This window comes from Lepidochelys olivacea (assembly GCF_965140295.1).
Source record: "Lepidochelys olivacea isolate rLepOli2 genome assembly, chromosome: 13".
NCBI lineage: Eukaryota > Metazoa > Chordata > Testudines > Cheloniidae > Lepidochelys > Lepidochelys olivacea.
Window position 1 is genome coordinate 34,174,969 of NC_140423.1, and position 23,662 is coordinate 34,198,630.

General features: G+C 58.5%; 2 protein-coding genes across 3 annotated transcripts; both read right to left on the reverse strand.

Annotated features, from left to right (window-relative positions):
* Positions 1 to 4,866: 4,866 nt before the first annotated feature.
* On the reverse strand, positions 4,867 to 10,523 carry SLC39A2 (solute carrier family 39 member 2). The gene is made up of 4 exons (XM_084645558.1): positions 10,082 to 10,523; positions 8,820 to 8,950; positions 7,475 to 7,543; positions 4,867 to 6,905 (listed from the first exon to the last, which is right to left on the reverse strand). Exons 1-4 carry the CDS (start codon positions 10,194 to 10,196, stop codon positions 6,261 to 6,263), a joined length of 960 nt encoding a protein of 319 aa, XP_084501684.1. The 5' UTR covers positions 10,197 to 10,523; the 3' UTR covers positions 4,867 to 6,260.
* A 2,645-nt stretch (positions 10,524 to 13,168) lies between these two features.
* METTL17 (methyltransferase like 17) lies at positions 13,169 to 23,245 on the reverse strand. Of its 2 annotated transcripts, XM_084645778.1 has the most exons (14): positions 23,147 to 23,245; positions 19,241 to 19,394; positions 18,654 to 18,803; positions 18,360 to 18,456; positions 17,652 to 17,733; positions 16,631 to 16,704; positions 16,453 to 16,547; positions 15,814 to 15,887; positions 15,323 to 15,430; positions 14,929 to 14,997; positions 14,544 to 14,594; positions 14,247 to 14,339; positions 13,870 to 14,054; positions 13,169 to 13,542 (listed from the first exon to the last, which is right to left on the reverse strand). In XM_084645778.1, exons 1-14 carry the CDS (start codon positions 23,216 to 23,218, stop codon positions 13,455 to 13,457), a joined length of 1,392 nt encoding a protein of 463 aa, XP_084501904.1. In that variant the 5' UTR covers positions 23,219 to 23,245; the 3' UTR covers positions 13,169 to 13,454. The 2 variants fall into 2 exon arrangements, with proteins under 2 accessions (XP_084501904.1, XP_084501905.1); XM_084645779.1 differs by lacking the exon at positions 13,870 to 14,054.
* Between the last annotated feature and the right edge of the window lie 417 nt (positions 23,246 to 23,662).

A 23,662-nucleotide genomic window follows, 5' to 3' on the forward strand; every position in this document is an offset into this window, starting at 1 on the left:
CATACTCTGGGTTAATTTATAAGTAAAAAGTGATTTTATTAAATACAGGAAGTAGTATTTAAGTGGCTCCAGGTAGTAACAGACAGAACAAAGTGAATTACCAAGCAAAATAAAATAGAACATGCAAGTCTACGTCTAGTACAGTAATAAAACTGAATACAGATAAAATCGTCATCCAGTAAGCTTCCTTTTACAGACTAGCCTCCTTCTAGTCTGGGTCCAGCAATCACTCACACCCCCTGTAGTTACTGTCCTTTGTTCCAGTTTCTTTCAGGTATCCTTGGGGATGGAGAGGCTCTTTCTTTAGCCAGCTGAAGACCAAATGGAGGGGTCTCCCAGGGGTTTAAATAGACTTTCTCTTGTGGGTGGAGACCCCCTCCTCTCGCCTATGCAAAGTCCATCTACAAAATGGAGTTTTGGAGTCACCCGGGCAAGTCACATGTCTGTGCATAACTGAGTTTCTTACCAGCCAAGCCACATTCCTGGGAAAGCCCAGATGTGGATTGGCGTCTCCAAGTTCATTGTTGGCTTAAGAGCTTCTTGATTGAGCACTTACTGAGAATAGTCTTTTCTCAGGAAGCTGACCAACCACTTCACTAAAACCTACTCAGAATCAAACAAGTATGCAGCCAATGTTCATAACTTTGAATACAGAAATGATATATGCATACAAATAGGATTAATAGATTCAGTAGATCATAACCTTTACAGAGATATGTTACATGACATATGTAGCATAAAGCACATTCTAGTTATGTCATATATACATTCAGAAGTATATTTCCATAAAGCCTTATGGGGGGCACTGTCACACACATTATCCATATGTATTCATTATTGGGTACCACCAAGGCTCACTCATAAAACCCCACTCCTCAATCATGATTCAGGAGTCTAACATTCCCAGGCCCACCATAAGAAACTAAAAACAATTGAAAAATAAAATCTGTCCATCAGTCATAAAAGGAAATGTAAAAACTTAAGGGACAGATGGAGCGTAAATGTACGGATGGTAAAGTAAGGTAACCACCTACGAGAGTTTACCTTACAGCAAGAACAGGAACAGAATAAAACATTGGAAAGAGCTGAAAAACTCTGCAAAAAAGACGTGCCCTCCTGTTAGAAATATTTGCGGTCAACAACAGGCTTGTGGTAGCTACCCTATGCCTGAAGAGTGGGGACAGAAATGGAAAACGGTAACCCTAGCAAAGTTAAAAAAAATGAAACGGGCCAATGTAGTGCAACCACCACTGTAAGATAAATCCAGGTTCTGGTAAAACTTAAACTGGGACCTAGACTGGTGCCTGTCAGAATGGGACAAATAAGTGCCCAGGAGGGAGAAGTAGCAAACAGTACATTCACTGGATTGGTAACTCAGATGAAGGAAAAAATGGAACAGTTCACAGAGCACATTAGGAGACAGAAGCTAAGACTCAATCTTGGGGGAGTGAATAAAGAATTTCAAAGTGAAAACCCAAAATTGAGCAGGTTAACACCTAGAATTGATGCATTAATGCCTGGAGGTGCCCAAAAAACAGTTAACTGCAGTATGTAAGGGCACTCCTGCAATCCATTTGGCATGCAGACAAAAGCAACAAACACTGGGGGAACAAATTCAGGTAATGACCCCCACTATCCTCTCAAAGCCAGGATAAAAACCAGGGGTGCGGGTTCACAACTGCTTTAACCCACGAAGCCACACACTCCTTGCTCAGAGATAAAAATAGACCCTTCTTTCTCAAATATTTTTACCTACCAGTTTTCTTTTATATCCTTTCTCAGTTTGCTAAACTGGCTGCTGCTGCCGGTACTTTAAGATACCTTGATAATCTCTCTTGGCTCAGGTCTCCCTACCTTCCTAGATTGCTCTTCACACTTTTCCCCTGCCTCTCTGCTCTCTCTTTGTTTTAAAGGTTAAAAGTTATAGTTTTTACAGCAGGCGGGGTCAGTTGTTGGCTCCACGTGTGTGTTTTTTCTGCATGCTGCACTGGCTGTGGCCGTACAGCAGGTTCTGATCAAACTGCCCACAAAACCCACAAAACTTTGCCAAGGAGCGAAGGCACCCGGCCAGCTTTATTGTCGACGAAGCACGGTAATAGCACCCGGCAGACTCTATGAGGATACTAAGACATGTAGCCTGTGACAACAGACGCTGCTCAGTGAGCGGTGGGACTTTTCACTGTCCCCTAGGCTGGCCAAAGACACTGCATGTAAGACCCCTCATTATTCACCGATACAAACAAGTTATATATTGCCCCTCTGACATAGTTAGTTACTGCCCCTTTGACATGGTTAGTTACCACCCTTTACCTTGTACATGGTGGTTCAATCAAAACATTTTTATTCATTACGCTCCCATCCTGCCCGTATCACTAAGAGGGGGTCAGTGTATTCTTGGATGAGTGTTTGTACCCCATACTTGGTACCAGGGTGTTCTGCTACCACCCTTCTGGAGTGCGTTTGCGTGAGTGTCCTTTGCCTAGCACTTCTCAGGAATGTGTGTGTTTCTGCAATCCCAGCCCTGTTCTTGCCAGGTTCTGTGAGCCTGTGTAACTCACACACCTCCTGGCTGTGGCGTTCTGTCCCATCTGGTGACACTGAGACCACTTTGACAGCGTTAATGAATCTGCCCTACAGCCTTAGCTAACAGCAGTTGGCTTTTAGCTCATGCAGTAAAGGCTCATGCACTAAGCTCCTACAGGACCCAGGCTCAATCCCGCCTGCTGACGACCAAGGTCTGTTGGTGTTACACAGGCACAGCCTGACTTCTGCTCTCAGCCTGTCTCTTGCTAACTTTGCTTGATATTAGCAGGGCTTGACCCACTACTTTAGTTCAGGCCTCAGGCCTCATACAGGGCCTTTGGTACAAGGTCTCATGTTTCAGACTTTCTTTCTGCTACACCTGGGATTCTTGATTCCCAATCCCCCAACTCTAACCTACGAAATCCCATTCCCCTCCCACAGCTATGGGTAGAACCCAGGAGTCCTGGTTCTGTTCTCCCACCCCCCACCCCGCCCCACCTGCTCTAACCCACTAGTGTCTAGTGGTTAGAGCAGAGGGGGCTGGAATCCAGGACTCCTGGGTTCTTTCTCAGCTCTGGGATGGGAGGTGTGACAAGGACCAGTCTCTCCCTCACTCCTCCTCAAGGATTCAGTGGCACTGGAAGAGCTGCCGGGATGGAGCCTGAGGCTGGAATAATACCAGCCATGAGCTGCCCCACCCACAGGTCTGCTGGTGCCCCTCAGTCCTGACTGGCAGCCCCAACTGCTCCTGCACGGCAGCGGGTGTGAAAGTGGCTCCATGGACACATTGTGTAACCAGCCGGGACATGGGCCCGCTGGGTGGCTGCAGTGTCCGGACCCTGGGTCTGTCCTGGTGCAACAGAGAGCTGGGGGTTCCCGGACTAGCTGGGGTCAGTGGGCTGGATGACCCAGGGGTCTGATGTGGGAGGAAAGGCGGGGAGACCAGGCCTGATTGACCCCGGGGTGTGATGGGGGGCAGGGAAGAGAATACCAGGTTAGAGGGGCTGATGAGCCAGCATGCTACGTACCTTCCTATGGCAGGAAATTGATCTGAGATATGAGCTTGCAATCCTCAGCCCATCCGCTCCAGGAATGGCCTTGTCGCCTGGTGCCTGCCTCACTGTCTCCCTCCAGAGCTCGTCTGCCATCCTGTCCTGACGAGAGCTTTGGGCAGCAAGCGCCTCCCTGCCCCTCTCCCACCAACAGCCCAGCCCCTGCTCTGTGCCCAGTGAGAGACACAGCCCAGCTGAGGGGTGCTGGGATCGGCAGATATTGCAGAGCTGTCTCCCAGGGAATCATCCTTTGTCACTGCGGGCCAGCCCAGGAGGACCAATTTGCCTCGTACAACCAGCATCCTTGGCCGAGGAGAGAGACATGGGCTCAATGCCTGTCTGAAACCAAACCAGAACCAACTGCAGTGTTTCACTCTCAGGTCCTCAGTTTACAGGCGTTGTCTCTCAGAAACCCCTGGACCAAGTGACTCCAAATTTGCCCCACTTACCCTAGCTCAGACACTAAGGAGACATGTCAAATTTTAAAACAATGTGACTCAGGGTGTGGATTTTAGAGCGCCTAGAAAACGCGGCTGTTAAGCAGTGAGCTCGTATCAGCCCCTAACAGGCTATGTCTACATTAGCACTTTTGCTGGCAACACTTTTGTCGGTCAGGGGTATGAAAAACACACACACACACCCCCGACCAATATAAGTTTCATGGACTAAAGCATCGATGTGGACAGCGCTATATGGGTGGGAGAGTTCTTCAGAGCGATGGGCAAACATCTCCACTCTGGCAGGAGACTGATTGGTCACCTCCGCTGGATGCAAACTATCAGAACCTATTTCCAGTACACGGACGGAACACCTTACCCAGCTGCAGGCTGTACGTGGTACGATGCTGTTCACAACCAGCGTGGCACTGGCCTGCCTTGCAGATCATTCCTCGCTGAACCAGGGCACGGGATGATTTTTGTGACTAGTGATTTGGGGCACTGCAGTTGCTGGGTGTCCACACTGAGCCACGTTAAAGAGGTCTGGTTTTGCAAGCGCGGGGGCTCGGCCCTTTATAAAAGCCAGAGCTCTTAAAGGGGGTGCATGCCAGGCTCCCAAAAAAACCCATTCCTTTTGAAAACAGTGGGCCTTTCTGTAATATATGCTCTGTTGGATTGGCTTCAAAACCCACCTCAGGCTTTCCCTGGGCACTTAGCACTTAGCAGTGCCGGGTCTCAGCTGCATCCCCAAAATCCAGTCAGTGGAGGATGGTCCCATTGGTCCATGGATGCTGTCCCATTGAAAGGGGCCCAAAGGAACCACAAGCAAAGACACACAAAACACAAGCCATTATTTATCGCAGCGGCAACATCCATTGAACAAATGGTCTAAAAAACAGGCACCCATGAGCCGTGCGTTTGGAGGGCCACCAAGCTGCGGTCCCACCTCCTGTCTACCACAGGCTGCTAAATTCCACCCAGTTCCCCCAGCACTGAGCCCAGGAACCGACGTTTGGCTAAAGTGTCTTCCCAAAAGGCCCCAGGGAGTTTGTTCCGTGGGTTAATCACCCTCTCAGTTACAAAAAATGGAGCCTTGTTTCCAATTGTAATTGGGCTTCCAGCTATTTCCCAGGAGTCTCTGCAAGGGCCAAGGAACCCACCGTTCACAAGCTGCGCAGAGATTGTGGCTTCATCTCACAGCCACCCTGGCCTTGGCACTAGGGTTGCCGAGATTCCTGGAGGTTTCATCCTGTGACATGATCTTTACTTAAGTGAGGGCTGGCAACCCTATGTGGCATCAGCTGCATCCAAGAGGCCCACGCTGCTAGGAGTCCCGTGGCTGGCCCTCTCCAAGTTGCCTAAGGGATTTGGACAGCAATTGCTAGGCAGGGGAAGCAGGCACCCAACACCCCTAGGCAGCTTTGGCAACCTAAGCCCTGGAGGAAGGGGTGAGCTGAGGGGTTGGTGCAGCGCTGCCCATGGGCTGTAGCCCTCGAGAGTGGGAGGGAGTTCAGCTCTGTAACACCATGCCGCAGGACGGGTAACCAGCAGCGGGGAATTAAACTCATCACCCCTCATGCTAAGCCCATGAGCCTGTACTGGCTGAGCTAAAGGCCCCTGCTTTAGCCTGGGCTAGGGCAGGCTCATCAGCCTGTTCAGAGGCCCAGACACCAGGAGACAGGGACAGACCCCAGTACGGTGTGGTGGGGAGATTACTTTGCTCCTAGGACACAAAGGAGCTGGCTGGCTCAACAGCTGGGGAGGGAGCCACCTGAGCCACCTGGAAACACACTGAGAACCTCCCAGCTTGTGTCACACAAGCCAGTGGACAGCCACTAGATATCCCAGTCCCTGTCCTGGGGCCAGATGAGAGCCGGCACCCCCTAGAGGGGAAAGGCCCCATGACCTATTCCCCACCCCATGAGCCAGCCAGACCCCACCCTGGGGCCAGATAGGAGCCGGCACCCCCTAGAGGGGAAAGGCCCCATGTCCCATTCCCCAGCCCCCAATCCAGCCAGTCCCCTGCCCAGGGGCCGGATGGGAGCCAACGCCCCCTTAGGGTGAACAGATGTCTCAATTTTGGGGGCTTTTTCTTATATAGGCACCTATTACCCCCCCTCCGCCCGGATTTTTTACACTTGCTATCTGGTCACCCTACGCCCCCTAGAGGGGAAAGACCATTTGGAGTCCGTCTCTGCAGGGCATGGGGACACCAAACCTGGGTCCCCCACCCAGTCCTGCCTCCCCCTCAGGCCCAGACAGCGATGGTGGCCATGACAGTGAAGCCCAGTGCGATGAAGGAGAACTTGGCCAGGGGCGGCTCACTGGAGCTCAGCTCGTGGGGCAGGATCTCCAGGAAGGTGATGTACAGGAAAGTGCCAGCCGCCAGCCCCTCCAGCAGGGCCATGGTCAGTCCACTGGCTGCTCCGCCCGAGAGCGAGAGCCCAATGCCCACGGCCATGCCGGAGGGGGACATGAGGGCAAAGATGCCCAGGTAGAGCAGCCTCCAGCGGGGCCGGGTGCCACTTTGCACCAGCTGCAGCCCCAGGCTGAAGGCGATCACGCCCTTGTGGGCCAGCACGGCCAGGCAGAGCTGGAGGGCCCCCGCCTCACCCTGCTGCACCCCCACCGCCAGCCCCTCGAAGAGTGAGTGCAGCGACAGAGTGATGAAGAGCACCAGGGCCCGGAAGGAGCCAGGTGAGGGGCCACCAGGCACCGGGACCCCATGGGAGTGCGGGACGGAGGGGACACTGGGGGCTGAGCAGGCAGGGTCCTTGTCCGGGGCCCCATGGGACGGTGGAGCCGAGTGGCAGCAGTGCAGCACCAGGCTCTCGGTGAGGAAGACGAGGAAGAAGCCGAGGGAGATGACGAGCTCCGCGAAGGGGTAATCCAGCTGTGGGGAGAGGGATGGGGAGATGGAGGGAGAGACATGGTTTGTTTCAGAGGGACTCGCATGCAGGCACCCAGCCCGGCCTTCCCCACCTCTACACGTAGCCTACAGAGCACGTCCCAAAGGGAGGGCTATTTAGGAGAGTGGGATCTAGTCGTTAGAGCAGGGAGCTGGGCGCCAGGACTCCTGGGTTCTGTCCCTGGCTCTGGGAGGGGAGTGGGGTCTGGTGGGTTAGAGGGGGAAGGGGCTGGGAGCCAGGACTCCTGGGTTCTCTCCCTGGCTCTGCAAAGAGAGTGGGGACAAACAGTTAGAGCAGAGGGGGGCTGGGAGTCAGGGCTCCTGGGTTCTGTTCCCGGCTCTGGGAGGGGAGTAGGGTCTAGTGGGTTAGAGCAGGGGAGACTGGGAGTCAGGACTCCTGGCTTCTCTCCCTGTATCTGGGAGAGGAGATTTGACAAGGGCCAGTCGCTCCCCCTGCCTTGGCTCTGCTCTCACAGATCTTTCCCCACAGTTGCCCTCTTCCTGCCTCTCCTCAGTGGGGGCACTTCCAGCCAAGAGGTGTCAGGGGCACTTACCTCAGCCCCACAGGCACTGGCCCTAGATGAGTTGTTCTGTGTCCCCGTCCAGTTCTGCCCAGCAACAGCCTGTGGGGAAACAAGGGAAGTTAGATACCGCGCTGGGGGGCAGGCGGTGCACTGACCCCATATTCACCTGGAGGGCTGTCCCTGCGCCCCCTGCTGAAAGGGACAGGCCCTGCTCCGTGTGTGTGTGTCCCCACACCTCCTGCGGGAGGGGACGGGCCCTGCTGCGTCTGTGTTGTGTGTGTCCGTCCCTGCGCCCCCTGCTGGAGGGGACGGGCCCTGATCCGTGTGTGTGTGTGTCTGTGTGTGTCCCCGCACCCCCTGCTGGAGGGGATGGGCCCTGATCCATGTGTGTGTGTGTCCCTGCGCCCCCTGCTGGAGGGGATGGACCCTGCTGTGTGTGTGTGTGTGTGTGTGTGTCCCTGCACCCCCTGCTGGAGGGGATGGACCCTGCTGTGTGTGTGTGTGTCCCTGCGCCCCCTGCTGGAGGGGACAGGCCCTGCTCTGTGTGTGTGTGTCCCTGCGCCCCCTGCTGGAGGGGATGGGCCCTGCTCCGTGTGTGTGTGTCCCCACACCTCCTGCGGGAGGGGACGGGCCCTGCTGCGTCTGTGTTGTGTGTGTCCGTCCCTGCACCCCCTGCTGGAGGGGACGGGCCCTGCTGTGTGTGTGTGTGTGTGTGTGTCCCTGCGCCCCCTGCTGGAGGGGATGGGCCCTGATCCGTGTGTGTGTGTGTGTGTGTGTGTCCCTGCGCCCCCTGCTGGAGGGGACAGGCACTGCTCTGTGTGTGTGTGTCTGTGTGTGTGTCCCTGCGCCCCCTGCTGGAGGGGATGGACCCTGATCCGTGTGTGTGTGTGTGTGTGTGTGTGTGTGTGTGTGTGTGTCCCTGCGCCCCCTGCTGGAGGGGATGGGCCCTGCTGTGTGTGTGTGTGTCCCCACACCTCCTGCGGGAGGGGATGGGCCCTGCTCCCTATGTGTGTGTGTGTCCGTCCCTGCACCCCCTGCTGGAGGGGACGGGCCCTGCTGTGTGTGTGTGTGTGTGTCCGTCCCTGCGCCCCCTGCTGGAGGGGATGGGCCCTGATCCGTGTGTGTGTGTGTGTGTCCGTCCCTGCGCCCCCTGCTGGAGGGGATGGGCCCTGCTGTGTGTGTGTGTGTGTCTGTGTGTGTGTCCCTGCGCCCCCTGCTGGAGGGGACGGGCCCTGCTGTGTGTGTGTGTGTGTGTGTATGTGTGTGTGTGTGTGTGTGTCCGTCCCTGCGCCCCCTGCTGGAGGGGACGGGCCCTGCTGTGTGTGCACCACCCTGCTGGAGCAAGGGGAACCCGTGCATCCCTGTGCCGTCTCACCTGCTGCAACCGCTTGCCCAGCTCCCCCTGGATGTCTGTCAGCGCGTCGGCTGCCGTGTGCATGAGGCAGGCCCCCAGAAAGACCCCTGCTGCGAAGCAGCCAATGTAGCTCAGGATGCGCCGGTGCCACCCTGTGGGAGGAGAGGGCTGAGGTGAGGCCAAGACCACGGGGCAGGGCGGAGCAAGGGGATCCCAGCTTGGGAGGTGGGTCTCGAACTGGGGAACTGCACAGCCTGGGACAGGAGAAAGCCAGAGGCAGGGAGAGCAGGCACAGAGCCCTGGACTGGCACCGGGAATACCCAGGTTCCAATTCTGGCTCAGCCACTGGCCTGTTGGGTGAGCTTGGTAAATCACTTGGCATCCCTGCACCTCAGTTTCCCCATCTGTACAATGGGGCTAATGAGACTGACCTCCTTAGCGAAGTGCTTTAAGGTCTGCTGACAGAACAAGGGTGATTAATGAACTGGCAAGAGGGTGGAGTGAAAGCAGCACAGTTCCCCAGGGAGGAAGAACTGGGCACAGATAAGAAGAAAAAGGGCAAAGCAATGGCTAAGAAAGTGGGACATAGTTGGACAGACACAACCTCGGTTTCCCTCAGGGGGGCCAGAGCCCCCTGAGTGTGGCTGTTTCTTTCACCCCACAGAGAGGCAGTGATGGGGATGGGGCAGGGTGGAGGTATCATTCATGCCTGCAGCTGCCCCATTGTCTTATTTACTAAGGGGGTTTCCCCTGCTCTGGGAGCCAGAAGCCTGCAGGGGATAGGGGAGGGGAAGCACCAGACAGACAGATACACGGATAGAGAATGAGAGCGAGGAGCAGCAAGAGATAGATAGATAGATCGATAGATATAATGAGCAGAGGGGTGTCTATGGGGATAGATGATAGGGGGAGCAGAGGGGTGTCTGTGGAGGTAGATGATAGGGGGAGCAGAGGGGTGTCTATGGGGATAGATGATGGGGGAGCAGAGGGGTGTCTGTGGAGGTAGATGATAGGGGGAGCAGAGGGGTGTCTATGGGGATAGATGATAGGGGGAGCAGAGGGGTGTCTATGGGGATAGATGATAGGGGGAGCAGAGGGGTGTCTGTGGAGGTAGATGATAGGGGAGCAGAGGGGTGTCTGTGGAGGTAGATGACAGAGGAGCAGAGCGGTGTCTATGGAGATAGACGATAGAGGAGCAAAGGGGTGCATATGGGGATACCCAGCGCGCCCCACCCCCGTCATGTGGATGCAAAGCCGCTGTCCCAGCCCCAGCCCCTCTTCACCTTTGGCCGCTTTGATCTGGAACCACTTGACCTGGGCCGGGATGAGGCCGCAGACGAGGGTGATGAACAGCAGAGCCACCAGGCAGCCGATCTTCACCACCAGGAGTGGCTCCATCCCGCAGGCACCAGGAGGGCCGGGTCGTGCAATACAGCTGGGTGTTACCCTGGGCTCACACCCTACAGCCCCTCCTCCACAATGCCCTGCTAGCCCCAGCCCTCTCCTGTCCTCCCTCGCCTAACCGGTCCCACGATAGGGAGACCCCCACCACAGATGACCCTAACCCTAATCCTAGGCAGCCACAGCCAAAGCCAGGCCCTCAGCCGAACCCAGGCCTGGCCGGGGACCCTTCCAAGTCCCAGGAATCAATGGGAGATGCTGTGCTGCACGGGGATGGGTCAGGCCGTCCCCGGTTCCCTGGGCATCCTCCTCCCTTCCCGTCTACCTCACTCCATCTGCCCCTCTGCCTTCCCCTGTCCCCCTTCCTTTCACTGCATCTCTGATGCTCCTCGCTCCCTCTCCTGCTCAGCTCCTGCCACCTTCCCCAGAGCCTCCCAGCCCCGCAGTGAATAATAACCTCCCAGGAGCAGGGAGCCACCCCACCCCCCACCCCCGCACGTCCTTCAATCTTAATTACACCATCATTAAATAATTTATTGGGTAAACATTTCCCAAGAGCACTTTTCCCCACCACTTCCCCGGTCACCGGCTGCATTCCTAGTAGCTTAGATATGCTTGTATTGAACACCTATCCCTCTCTAATACCCAGCAGGCCCTGGCCCGGGGGGATTTTCCAACTGTTGAGGGGTTTGGTGCCAAGCTGGACGGTGCTGGATCAGCATCTCCCGGGCCCCAAGCGGGGTGAGGATGGAGAGACCTCAAACATACAGCCTCCCGGGGCCTGGTCAGCCCTCCACCTCTACCAGCTGCCCGGCCTGGATTCACAGGGGTGGCCAGCCGTCTCTGCAGCAGTGCCCTCTTCTGGTGTGCCGAGTGCTGGGCCCCCGAGGACAGCCCGCCGGATACAGCATCCATTTCTCCCCCTGGCTGCCCAGCAGGCCCTCGGGAGAGATGCCACCAGCAGGTATCTGCAATGGCAAAGGCCAGCCTGGCAAACCAAGACATCCGCCTCTACTCACCCGCAACCTGGGCTGAAGGGGCCTAAAGTCAGTGTTAACTGGGAGGGGCACTGGCTGCCCTGCCTCTCCCAAACCCAGCCTCCCCCTCGCTGCCCCGGCCCTGAGCAGCCAGAGCCTCGGATCCCAGCTGGCTCCCACCTCCCGGCCCCGTGGCCGGTAGCTACCCAGCGGGTTCCATGGGGTCTCCGTTGCTGAGTTACCGGCCAGTCCTTTGTTCTCCAGTGACATGGGGACAGTTCTAGGTAGTGCATTGCTGCCTGTGTGACCCTTCTCTCCCCGCTCCCTCCAGGAGAAATTCAGCCCTTCACACACAGCCTGCACAGTGAGTGGGGAAACCGAGTCACACACATCCCAGACTAATATCACCATACTGCCCCCACTGCCGCAGGACACCTCGAGCTTCATTACTGGCCAGGCAATGCTGGGAAGTTTGGTCACAAACTGGGCCAGAGAACAATCTCCTAGAAGGAAGAGGCCCCATGCCCTGTTCCCAGCCCCTGACCCCCGCACTGGGGACAGACAACAGACGGTGTCCCAGCCCCATCTTCCATTCCCCACCCCACTAAGCCAGCTGGTCCCCACGCCCTGCGCCTGGGTCCCAGACAGCACTTCCTGAGCTCCTGTGATGGTGTCAGCACCTGGCTGCAGCTTGGCTCCTGAAACACACCCTGGCCCTTCACCCGCTGTTTACTCTGAACGGAGCATTTCCCAGCACCACCAGCAGCAGCCCATGGGCCACAGCCCTGACGCTGCGTAACCGTCAGCGTCCCCTGGCAGCCAGCGCTGGTCCCACGCTCCCAGTATGGCACTAGGTAGGGGGCACTGAGGTGCAAGGACTGGGGTGGGGACTCAGTAGGGGATGCTCTCCCCTAGCAGGCAGTCCTGGCATCACAGCCCCAGTATGGTGCTAGGGGGCGCTGGGCTGCAGGGAGCAGGGTGGGGACTCCGCAGGGGAGGCTGTCCCACAGGGAGCAGGTCTGTAGGGAGTGCAGTGCTGCAGTTTGGGAGCCCCCTAGGGAGCAGGATGGGGGGCGCTGTCCTGTAGGGAGCAGGTTTGGGACCCCGCAGAGAACAGGGTGGGGGGCCCGCAGGGGAGGTTGTCCCACAAGGAGCAGGAACAGGTGCTGGATCCAACAGGCTGTCCTCGGGGGCCCAGCGCCCAGCACGCAAAAAAAAAAAGGGGGGGGGTCTTCAGGGGAGGCTGTCCCATAGGGAGAGGGCTCAGGCCCCGCAGGGAGCAAGATGGAGGTCTGCAGGGGGTGCAGTGCTGCAGAGTGGGAGCCCCACAGGGAGCAGGATGGGGGGCCCCGCAGGGGGCACTGTCCTGCAGGGGGCAGGGTGGGGAGTCTGCATGGTGCGAGTGGGGGCCCCGCAAGAGAGACTGTCCCATAGGGAGCAGGATGGGGGCCCACAAAGGGCACTATCCCATGGGGGGGGGGTCCTGCAGGGAGCAGGGTGGGGTCTGCCAGGTGGGGGCTCTACACGGAACAGGGTGGGGGGCGGCAGGCAGCGCTGTCCTGCAGGGAGCTGGGCCCACACAGAGCTCAGGTCCCCCCTTTCAGCCCCGTGGTTGCATGCCAAGCCTATGCACACAGCTGGGTCACGCCCAGGGGCTCCATGGAACCAACTGAGCCCGTTCCCTGACCCAAGCTATGGCAATGGCAGCAAGTGGTAACTCCTCGAGCCCAGCACACACTGTGCCCAGTATGCGGGGCATGCTCACTGCCAGGCGAGAGGGAGGGCTGGCTGCCCACAGGAGGAAACCGAGACCCACAAGGGGAAGGGACACAGTGAGAGAACAGAACCAGGAGTCCTGGCTCCCAGCCCCCCTGCTCTAACCACTATACTCCCCTCCCTTCCCCTCCCATAGCTGGGGAGAGAACCCAGGAGTCCTGACTCCCAGGCTGCTGCCAGTCTAACCCTGCACGGTAACTGACGCCAAAGCTGGTGGACTGTTTCAGGCTCTCTTTATTGGACCCAACCTGGGAGCTGGGGAGCCACCAGCTGCAGAAGAGAACCCAGGAGTCCTACTGGGTCCCCGCTGCTCAATGGAGGCAGCACCTGCACCTCCAGTGCCACAGGCGATGGGGGCCATCAGAAGACCCCCCCAACCCAGTGCCAATCCACTAGGGTGCTCCCTGCCGCTGTCCCCATGTCAATGCCCAGGAGGGTTGGGCGACGGATCGCAGCGAGACCTCGGGGGCTCAGCATCTGCCCCCGGGAATGGGCTGGAGGGTTACTCCCCCGGAACAGCCTCTCCATGGGGCGTCGTCACGGGTAGCCGATCCCCCCAATGGCTCAGCCGGGCGCAGCGATACAGATCCCTGTGGGAAGAGGGCATGGTGATGAGTCCGGACCCCCGAGCCAGCAAGTTCCGGCTCTGGATGGGAGCCAGCGCCCCCTAGAGGGGAAATGCCCTGTATCCCATTCCCCACCCCCTGAGCCAGCCAGTCCCTGCCCTGGGGCCAGATGGGAGCCAGCGCCCCCTAGAAGGGAAATGCCCTGTATCCCATTCCCCACCCCCTGAGCCAGCCAGTCCCTGCCCTGGGGCCAGATGGGAGCGAGCGCCCCCTAGAGGAGAAAGGCCCGTGCCCCCATTCCCTGCCCCCCTGAGCCAGCCAGGCTATCCCGGGCCCTTGGCAGAGCGGTACCTGCCGTGCCGGCGCGCGGTGATCACGGCGTGCTGCAGGCTCCCGTCGGCACAGCACAGATGGCAATGGACATGCTGGGCCCGGCCCAGGATGGCCTGGGTGATGCGGGGCCAGGGTTCCTCGCCCGCCCCTGGCCCCCGGCGCAGGATCAGGAAGGAGAACAACTCCTCCTTCAGTGCTGGGTTCTGCAACGGCACGTGGGCAGGGGGTGAGCCGGGGTCCCCTGCAGAGCCCCCTGCATCCGCCTTCCCCAACCCCTCCGCCCTGCGGCTGGCTCTGGCCCGTTCCCCACCCTTGCAGCCAGGCAGTCCCCACCCTGGGGCCAATCCCACCACAGCTCCCCATACACCCCGCTGCCTGGTGGGAGGGGCACTCACCCAGCGGAAGGGCAGGGGGTGGTAGGCCTGGAGGTAGTTGCAGGGCAGGGGCTGCTTGGGGTTCAGCCGTGGGCAGGGCAGGTGATGCGGGCACTAGGAGACAGAGACTGGCGTTAGAGCATCCCACGTCCCCCCACAGCCCACTGACTGGGCACCTGGCTGGCCTCGGCCTGCCCTCTCCATACCCCACCCACCGAACCTCGACCCATCCCCCAAACTGGCCTCAGGCTGCCCACCCAACTCCCTCTGGCCACCCTGCAGGCCTCGGCCTGCTCCCCCCACCCCGCCGATACTCACTGGGGCGAAGATGTGAGCCTCCCGTGGGTCATGCACCACCTTGTCGCCCCCCTGTTGGCCAAGAGGAGAGGAGTTAGAGCCCAAAGGGAACCAGCTGCACCCCCTGTTCCCTCTGCAGTGCCGGCCCGGACGCCTGGGTCCCGTTCCATCCCAGACCCTCCCCCTGGGATCCCTGGGGGGCAGAGCTCTGAACTGCCGCCTCCCAGTCCTTCCTCCTGGGGGCCTCCCAGCGCTTTGTGTTACTGTCCCAGACGCCTGGGTCCCACTGTCTCCCCATTCTCCCTTCCCCCAGGTGGCTGGGAGCCTGCCAAAGCTGCTGGGGGTGGGGAGGGGGATTGCAGGGGGTACCCGCCACAGCCCCAGGGAAGGAGCAGAGTCCCCTCACCCCCAGGATGATCTCTCGCGCCTCCATGAGCATCTGGTGCCCCTCTTTGGTCCCGTTCTCCACCAGCACCTGGAAGGGATTGGGAGTTAGAGGGTCTGATCTTGGAGGGAGGGGAAGAGACTGGGCGTGGGGGGGCCAAACTGGGAGGCCGGGGGGGGAGCCGGGTTGGGGGGGGCCGAGGGGCCAATCCGGGGAAGGGAGGTAGACTCTGGGAGGGAGGGGGAGAGGGGTCGACCTGAGGACCAAGAGGCCGATCCAGGGGAGGGGAGGGGGACTCTGGGTGAGGGGGCAGAGGGGCCGATCCGGGGATGGGAGGGGGATGCCAGGGGGGCCAATCTGAGGGAGGGGAGGGGGACTCTGGGCGGGGGGCCAGAAGGGCAGGGGGGTCACTCACCAGGAAGCCGTCCGTCTTCCTCCACAGCGTCTGTATGGTCTCCCTGCGCTCGGCCAGGCTGGGCAGCTCATTCAGGGAGAAGGCTGAGACCACCAGGTCAAACTTCACCTGCAAGTGCAGGGGGAGACACAGGATGTGGGCGAGAGGGGGAGATCAGACCCTGGCTGGGGTGGGGCAGATCCCCGGAGACCTCCCCCCGGCACTGGAGAACGCCCCAGCTCCCAGCCTCTCTGACCCGCCCCTTCTTCCTCATGCTGCTCCTGTCCCCCACCCCAGAGCCAGCCGCATTCTGATGCTGCCTCCCCAACAGAACAGCAAAGCAATGTGGGATGGCGCCAGGCAGGCAGCCCTGGCAAGCCAGAATCTAACAACACGTACACCTCCACCCCCAGGCTTCCCTGCATAGCACTGGACCCCCCAGTGCTCCCCCCTAGACCCAACTGCCTCTTTATCAGCCCCTCTCTGCCACCCCTACAGGCAGGGCCCTTTACCTTGGGCGAGACGGGGAGGAACTGCCGGAAATAGACGCCTGGAAAGAGTGGGGCCCGGGGGGACTCAGAGCCACCTGGAGCAGGGAGGGACGGACAGAGAGACATCAAGGTGGGGGTCACCGAGAGGGAGAGAAGACAGGACAGGGGGCAATGGAATGAGAGAGTGATGGAAGAAAGGCCTGGCAGCCCGGACTCCCAGGTTCTCTTCCCAGCTCTGGGGTGGCAGAGGGGACTAGTGGAGTGGCGTGGCGTGGGAGGGGAGGGGGGTGCTGGCAGCCAGGACTCCTGGGTTCTATCCCTGACTCTGGGAGGAAAGTGGGGTCTAGTGGAGTGGCGTGGCGTGGGGCGGGGGGGGAGGTGCTGGCAGCCAGGACTCCTGGGTTCTATCCCTGACTCTGGGAGGAAAGTGGGGTCTAGTGGAGTGGCGTGGCGTGGGGCGGGGGGGGGGTGCTGGCAGCCAGGACTCCTGGGTTCTATCCCTGGATCTGGGAGGAGAGGGGGGGTCTAGTGGTTGGAGGGCTTGGGAGCCAGGACTCTTGGGTTCTTCCCCAGCTCTGGGGTGGCAGAGGGGTCTAGCAGTTAGAACTGGGGCCCTACCAGCCCTGGCTGGGCACTCAGCAGTGCCCCTGGAGGCCTCACCTTGCAGCAGCCGCTCAGCGAGGGCCAGCATAGGGGCGGAGCTGTCGACACACAAGTATTCACACAGGGTCTGGCCCCAGGCACCATGTGCAGCCCTGCACAGAGAGGGGGGAGCATGAGACACCAGCAGCGCTCCCAGCACCACAGGAAATATCCCCCCTGCAGGGCAGAGGCTCACCAGCTGACGGAGCCTGTCCCAGAGCCAAAATCCAGCAGGGTGCGAGGGGCAAAGGCTGGAGACCGCTTCTGGATCTAGGGAGCAGAGCAAAGAGAAACCACATCAGCCCCAGCACAGCTCCGCGTAGACCACAGGCAGAGAGCGGGACTACCTCCCTTCAGAGAGCAGGGGCTAGTGGTTAGAGCGGGGGAGGGGGGCTGGGAGCCAGGACTGCGGGGGTCTAGCCCCAGCTATGGGGGGAGTGAGGGCTAGTGGTTAGGGCTGGGAGCCAGGACTATTTTTTTACGCCCATGTGCGGAATGAATTTTATTATGTGCACCAATATGGATCTGACGTGTGACACTTCACCTTCATACTGGTGCACATAACAAAATTCATGTGGTAGGGGTGGAGCCAAGGGGTTCGAAGTGTGGGAGGGGGCTCAGGGCTGGGGAAGAGGGTTGGGGGTGAGGGCTCTGGCTGGTGTTGCTGGCTCTGGGATGGGGCTGGGGATGAGGGGTTTGGGGTCCGGGAGGGGGTTCAGGGCTGGGGAAGAAAGTTGGGGTGTGGGCTCTGGGGTAGGGCCGGGAATGAGAGGTTTGGGGTGCAGGCTGCCCCGGGGAGAGAGAGGACTCCCCCCAGCCCCCTCTCGCCACAGCAGAGGCACCTTTCCCCAGCTGGGGCAGCCCCAGTGGGGCTGGGCTAGGTCAGGCCAAGGGAGAGGTTCCTCTCCCCCGGCCGTGGCAAGTCTGGGGCAGCTCCATGCTGGGGTTGGAGGGGAGGGTCACCTCTCCCCCGGCAGGTCCACACTGGGGGAGAGGCACCTCTCCCCACCGCTGCCCTGGGCCCCTGCACAGGGCTTAATAGGCAGCTGCACGGCCACAGAGCTTAGAGGAAACTTAGCTCCTGGGTTCTATCCCCAGCTCTGGGAAGGGAGTGGGTTCTCGTGGTTAGAGCAATTGGGGCTGGGAGCCAGGATTCCTGGGTTCTGTCCCCAGCTCTGGGAGGGGAGTGGGCTCTAGTGCTTAGCACAGTCTCTCACCTCATGGAAGGCTCTGGACACAGCCGCAAACCCCCCATCCAGCCGAGCTACCATGTACACAAGACTCAGCTCGTCTGTATACCTGGAACGGGAAGAACACACAGCGCATGTCGGTTGGGGGCGCTGACCCCCCACACATACCCCAGAGCGAGTGCTGACCTCCTTTACTGCCTGCCAGAAACTGGGGCTGGTAAACAGATGTCGTGCCCCACCCCAGAACTGGCTGCACCTTAGCTCTGGTGAGTCATCCCTGTGTGGCGTTGCCATGAGGCTATTACCCAGCTGCTCCACCCCAGAACTGGCTGCATCTCAGTGCTGGGAAAGGCATTCTCGTGTGACCTCCTTCACTGCCTGCCAAAATTTGGGGCTGGTAAACAGATGCTCCACCCCTGAACTGGCTGCATCTCAGAAGTGGGCGAGATGTCCCTGTGTGGCATTGCTGTGCATCTGTTCCCAGCTTCCCCACCTCAGAACTTGCTGCATCTCAGCACTGGCTGAGGCATTCCTGTGTGACCTCCTTCATTGCCTGCCAAAATGTTGGGCTGGTAAACAGATGCTCCACCCCACCCCAGAGCTGGCCGCATCGCAGTATCGGGTGAGCCGTCCTTGTTTGGCGTCACTGTGCAGCTGTTCCCCAGCTGCCCTACACAAGAGCTGGCTGCATCTCAGCACTGCAGGAGACCCATCACAACCCCGAGAGGGTGTCACCTCAGTGCCTCCCAGTGATAGGTGGTTTTTCGAAGCCTGTTCAGCACCCTCCTCTGCAGCTTCTCCGCCTCAGCGTCAGTCAGGGGGCTGGATGCATCTGACAGAGAGAGACAGGGTTAAGCATAGAGAAGGCTGGGGGAAACCAAGCAGAGACCAACACTGAGTGAGGAAAGCGCCCCCCGCCGGACCTGCACCCCGCAGCACTGTGGGGCACCGGGGCCAGCACTGACTGCATGGGGAGAGCCTCTTCACCCTGCTGGTTTCTCCCCATCCTGTCCCCCAGTTTGCGCTCACCTACTGTGCGGGGCTGGACCGTCTCCCTCAGCTGCTGCTCCAGCTGCTGCCCTCTCCTCTGCAGCTCGCTGGCCTCCAGGGGGCGCTTCCGGCTCCAGAGGTAGTTGGTCAGGGACACAACCTGGTCCTTCAGCCCATGCACGGTGGACTCTGGTGGGGGATGAATGAGATACGATGGGCCCAGTGAGAAGCCCGTCATGCTGAACAGAACAGGGATCACTGGTCCTGAGGTGCAGCCCAGCTCTGGCGCAGAGCAGCTGGGTAACAGCCGCACATACCACCACATGGGGATGGCTCACCCAGTGCTGAGATGTACCCAGCTCCAGGGTCTGGCAGGTGGGAAACAGCTGCACATAACACCACGTGGGGATGACTTGCCTGGCACAGAGATGCAGCCAGCTCTGGGACAGAGCAGCTGGGTAACAGCTGCACAACACCACATGGGGATGGCTCGCCCTGAGCTGAGATGCAGCCAGCTCTGGGGCAGGGCACCTGAGTAACAGTAGTGCAAGGCGAGAGTACCCCTACTGAGCCCCTCACCCTGCTTCTTGCAGCACCGAGCCCCCTCGCACCCAGTGGTTACTTACGCTCCACCAGCAGCTGGGCAGCCTTCACCAGTTCGGCCGGGAGCCGGACACTCCTGAGATGCAGCACCCCTGGGTGCCGGCGGTGGGGGACGTTGCCCAGAAAGTCAGAGGAGTTGTCCACCTGGGAAACCCTTGGGATGATGGTGGCGAAGGCCTGAGCGGGGAGAGAGCCATCAGGAGAGCAGGGCAGGCCTATATGGCCTGCATGGGAAGGTCCACATGGGGCTGTATGGCTTAGCCAGTGGGCAGTGAGGGTAGCAGGGCCATATGGGGGATATTGCCCAGCAGGATGCACAGCAGCAGGCTCTATATGATTAGAGGATAGTAATAGTAGGTAGGATAATCCATATGGGGTTATATAGCCCGAGCAGGACCATGGCCCCAGGCTCCAATGGGTCTGGGTTGGTGGCAATGTCAGAAATGGGTGTATATGGTTTTACAGAGCGATACAGTCACATTTAGAGTGGGAAGCTGAAGGAGGAAAGCTGGTCATTACCTGGTCATATGGCATGGGGCAAGATGGGACACACGGAGTTACGTGGTAGGGGTGGAAAAGGGGAGCAGAGCTCCCTCGTGTGTTAGCCCCACTGGCCCATCACGCTGCACTGGCCGCATTGCATCGTGTTTGGGGATTGGCTTGGGCACTCTGGAGGAACCAATCCCTGTCCAGCACGCGCTGTCCATGGACGACTTACACTCCATCTCAGGTTACGACCCAGGCATATCTTATCCGCTGTAAACGGCTCCCTGGGCATTCCCCTTATCTTAGCCAGCACCAAGATTCTGCTCCCAGACCACCTGACCTCCCTAATCCTGCCTCCAAATGGGGCCAAAGTCCAACATCATCCATGTCCCATTACTCACGTCAGGCCAGGCCGACGCTGCACCCCTTGTTTGCCTTTCCTCCATTAGCTTACGTTTCACTGGCACCATGTCCCCGTCCTCCTGTGCCTTCCTTTTTAAGGTCTCTGCTCAGCAACATGTTCCCAAGTCCACAGTCACTCTAATCATTTCCACCACCATTAACCCCAAGCTCAAAGTACGAGGCAGGGGCTGCCTGCCCACCTCCTAAGGTCCAGCCCCGAACCCACACTGTACACTTGCTCTGCCTGCAAAGCATCCTGCTGTAATTTCACCTGGGCTTTTCTTTTCATCACACCATGACAAACTGCTCCAAAACAGCAAAATCTTTTGATCTGTCACCACTGGACATTTTGACATGAACCAAAGCGCAGGCCAAGAAAAATAATGTTCCTTGGCTCTATTCCAGGAGCGGCCCTCAACAGCCATCCCACAATACTTGTTATCACCAGCATGGGCAGTTCCCACTTTACTAACGTCCCAATGTGGAGCCTGCTCCCAGGGCCATCACTATTCTAGTGCCCTATGCAGCCCCTGCCCCCCGCAGGGAGGGTGAGGGGGGCAGGCCTCGGGGCGGGGCGGGGCTGGCCCCAGGCCTCTGCTGGGGGGGCAGGGCTGGCTTAGGGGGCAGGGAGGAATCGCCCCCAGCACTCACCAGCGGCGCAGCTAGGGCCGGGTTACTGCACTTCCTGCCGCCGGTGAGTGCAGGCCCGCCCCTACTGCAGTCCTCAGGGGAATGGGGGCGGGAAGGGGCAGGGTGGGGGCGAAGCAGCGATGGGGGCCTTGGGGAAGGGGTGGAGTGGGAGTGGGGGTGGGGCTGGGGCGGAGGCCATGGGGAAGAGGTGGGGCAGAGTCTGGAGCAGCATTGGTGCCCTAAGCAGTTGCGTACTTTGCGTATGGGTAGGGACGGCCCTGCCTGCTCCCCCAAAGTGAACCGAGACCCGAGCAAATCCATCTGCTACTCCAAGCAAGACCAGGGCCAGCATGAGTCAATTCAAGACAGCAAGTTTCCTTGCTCCATATCACTTAAGGCCACTTTTACTTTGCATGCCATGCATTCCTTATTGCATCTGAAGAAGTGGGTTTTTTACCCACGAAAGCTTATGCCCAAATAAAGCTTATGCCCCTGTTAGTATTTAAGGTGTCACCGGACTCCTTGTTGTTTTTGTGGATACAGACTAACACGGCTACCCCCTGATACATGACATGCATTCCTTATATACTTCTCAGGATATTATTAGTAGTACACACTCACTTAATGTCATGCCTATCTGAATGCAATTACAACATCACCGATGTGCCCTTGGTTTTGCTTAATATATTGATACTGTACTTTTGCTTCCATTTTTTGTAAGGTATTACATGGTTTGGGGAGTGGGAGCTGGTCCATAGCGGGTTAGTACAGCCCAAAGAAGAAGAAGAATCTTGTCCACTGTGGATAGTTCTCTGAAAAGATCCACTCAATGTGCAGCAGCAGTCAAAAAAGCTAACAGAATGTTGGGAATCATTAAGAAAGGGACAGATAATAAGACAGAAAATATCATGTTGCCTCTATATAAATCCATGGTACCTCCACATCTTGAATACTGCGTGCAGACGTGGTCACCCCATCTCAAAACAGATATATTGGAATTGGGAAAGATTCAGAAAAGGACAACAAAAATTATTAGAGGTATGGAAAGGCTTCCGTACGAGGAAAGATTAATAAAACTGGGACTTTTCAGCTTGGAAAAGAGACGACTAAGGGTGGATATGATTGAGGTCTATAAATTCATGGAGAATAGGTCCATCCGTGGCTATTAGCCAGGATGGGCAGGGATGGCGTTCCTAGCATCAGTTTTGCCAGAAGCTGGGAATGGATGACAAGGGATGGATCACTTGAAGATTACCTGGTCTGTTCATTCCCCCTGGGGCACCTGGCACTGGCCACTGTTGGAAGACAGGATAGTGGACTAGATGGACCTTTGGTCTGACCCAGTAGGGGGCCATTCTTATGTTCTTATATGGTGTAATATAACTGGGGAGAATCTGGTCCATATGGGGTTATTTGCCCGGGGGAGGTTATATGGCCTGGGCACCTGGTCCATACAAGGTTTTATGGTGGCGGGGGTACAATTACCAACATTGTATTTCAAAAATATGGAACTGTTTTCTTAGTAACCGCACCCCTTCTCCCAATATTATTTTTATCATTATTATTAATAATAATCCTACTAAGCAGGACTCACCTACATTCACATGGGGTATCTCTTTCTACTTTTTGCAGAACTAAGAAACTTCCAATCTTGTTGTACAAAATAAGGGGGGGGGGGAGGGCCTTGTAGTAAGAGACTGTTGGCAACCCTACTGGGGGGCTATATGGGGGCGGGGCTGGTCCCTACATGGCTATATTGTTATGAGAACATAAGAACGGCTATACTGGGTCAAACCAATGGTCCCTCTAGCCCTGTATCCTGTCCTCCGACAGTGGCCAATGCCAGGTGCGTCAGAGCAAGGCGATCCATCCCATCCTTTAACCCCCACATTCTGGTCGTCATCAGGAGTTATATGGTTCTAAGGAATTTGGTCTGGACAGCGTTACATGGCTGAGGGGAGTCTGGTCCATATGGGGTTATATGGCGTGCGGGGGAGGTCTGGTCTGTACAGGATTATATGGTTGGGGGAGAGCATAAGGCCTGAGGGGCTGGTCTATACAAGGCTATATGGCCTGCGGCAGGGGGTTGGCTCTGGGAGGCAGTCCTGACAGGGTCCTAGGCCCAGACAGTTATATGGCCTGGGGGGGAGGGGTGGTCCATTTGGGGCCATATGGCCCAGGAGTTGTAGGGCGAGGCGGTTAGTTGGAGAAGGGTCGGATCTCCTTAGAGGCCATGGGGCGGGGCTTATGGCCAGGGGACTGGGGGGGGCACTGAACTGGTCACGTGCTCTGCTCCCCCCACCCGCCGTTGGTGCCGAAGCCGCCCCAGAGAGAGGCTGCACGCGCCCTTTACGCAAATCCCCTCAGGGCTCTTCACCAGAACCCGGGCGGGGGCGGGGGGGGTCACTCACCCTGAGCGGGGAGGGGCCGCCGCAAAGTCCCCAAAGCCTCCGCACCCGCCCGGCCGCCGCGTGGGCCGCCATCTTGGAACACCCACGGCCCCGCCTCCAACGCACGGCCGCCGGAGCGGCTAGCCAATTGGGAGGCGAGAGAGCCGGGCCGCGCCTGGGGACCAATCGCGGGCTGCTATGCAAATGAGGAGGTCGAATGCCGCGGAAGGAGTGACGATTGGGCCAGCCGGCTATGGATGGGCGGGGCCTACGCGATGGGTCGGGGCGGCCAGTGTCTTGGGCTCGAGACGAGGGTGCAGCACTGCACTACCTGCGCCTCTCATGGGGCTGATTGGTCCAATGTCTGCTCGTCCCGCCCTCTTCCTTCCCTCCCCTACCGTTCCATGCCTTTTTGCATATTCTCTCGCCGTTCGGAGCGCCGCGGACCCGCTCGCTTCTCTCTTGGGGAGGGGCTGGTTCGGAATCCAGCCCTGTGCAAAAGGGAACTGCCTGGGCGGGTTAATCCGGATTAGGGTA

Coding starts and splice junctions, on each gene's coding strand:
- SLC39A2 (XM_084645558.1), bottom strand. CDS start 10,196: ATGGAGCCACTCCTGGTGGTGAAGATCGGCTGCCTGGTGGCTCTGCTG. Junction 7,544..8,819: donor TGGGCAAGCGGTTGCAGCAG/GTGAGACGGCAC, acceptor GTTTCCCCACAG/GCTGTTGCTGGGCAGAACTG. Junction 6,906..7,474: donor CCAGTGCCTGTGGGGCTGAG/GTAAGTGCCCCT, acceptor CTCTCCCCACAG/CTGGATTACCCCTTCGCGGA.
- METTL17 (XM_084645778.1), bottom strand. CDS start 23,218: ATGGCGGCCCACGCGGCGGCCGGGCGGGTGCGGAGGCTTTGGGGACTT. Junction 16,548..16,630: donor GGGACAGGCTCCGTCAGCTG/GTGAGCCTCTGC, acceptor CTCTCTGTGCAG/GGCTGCACATGGTGCCTGGG. Junction 14,055..14,246: donor ACCCCCTGCCCTTCCGCTGG/GTGAGTGCCCCT, acceptor GTGCCGTTGCAG/AACCCAGCACTGAAGGAGGA.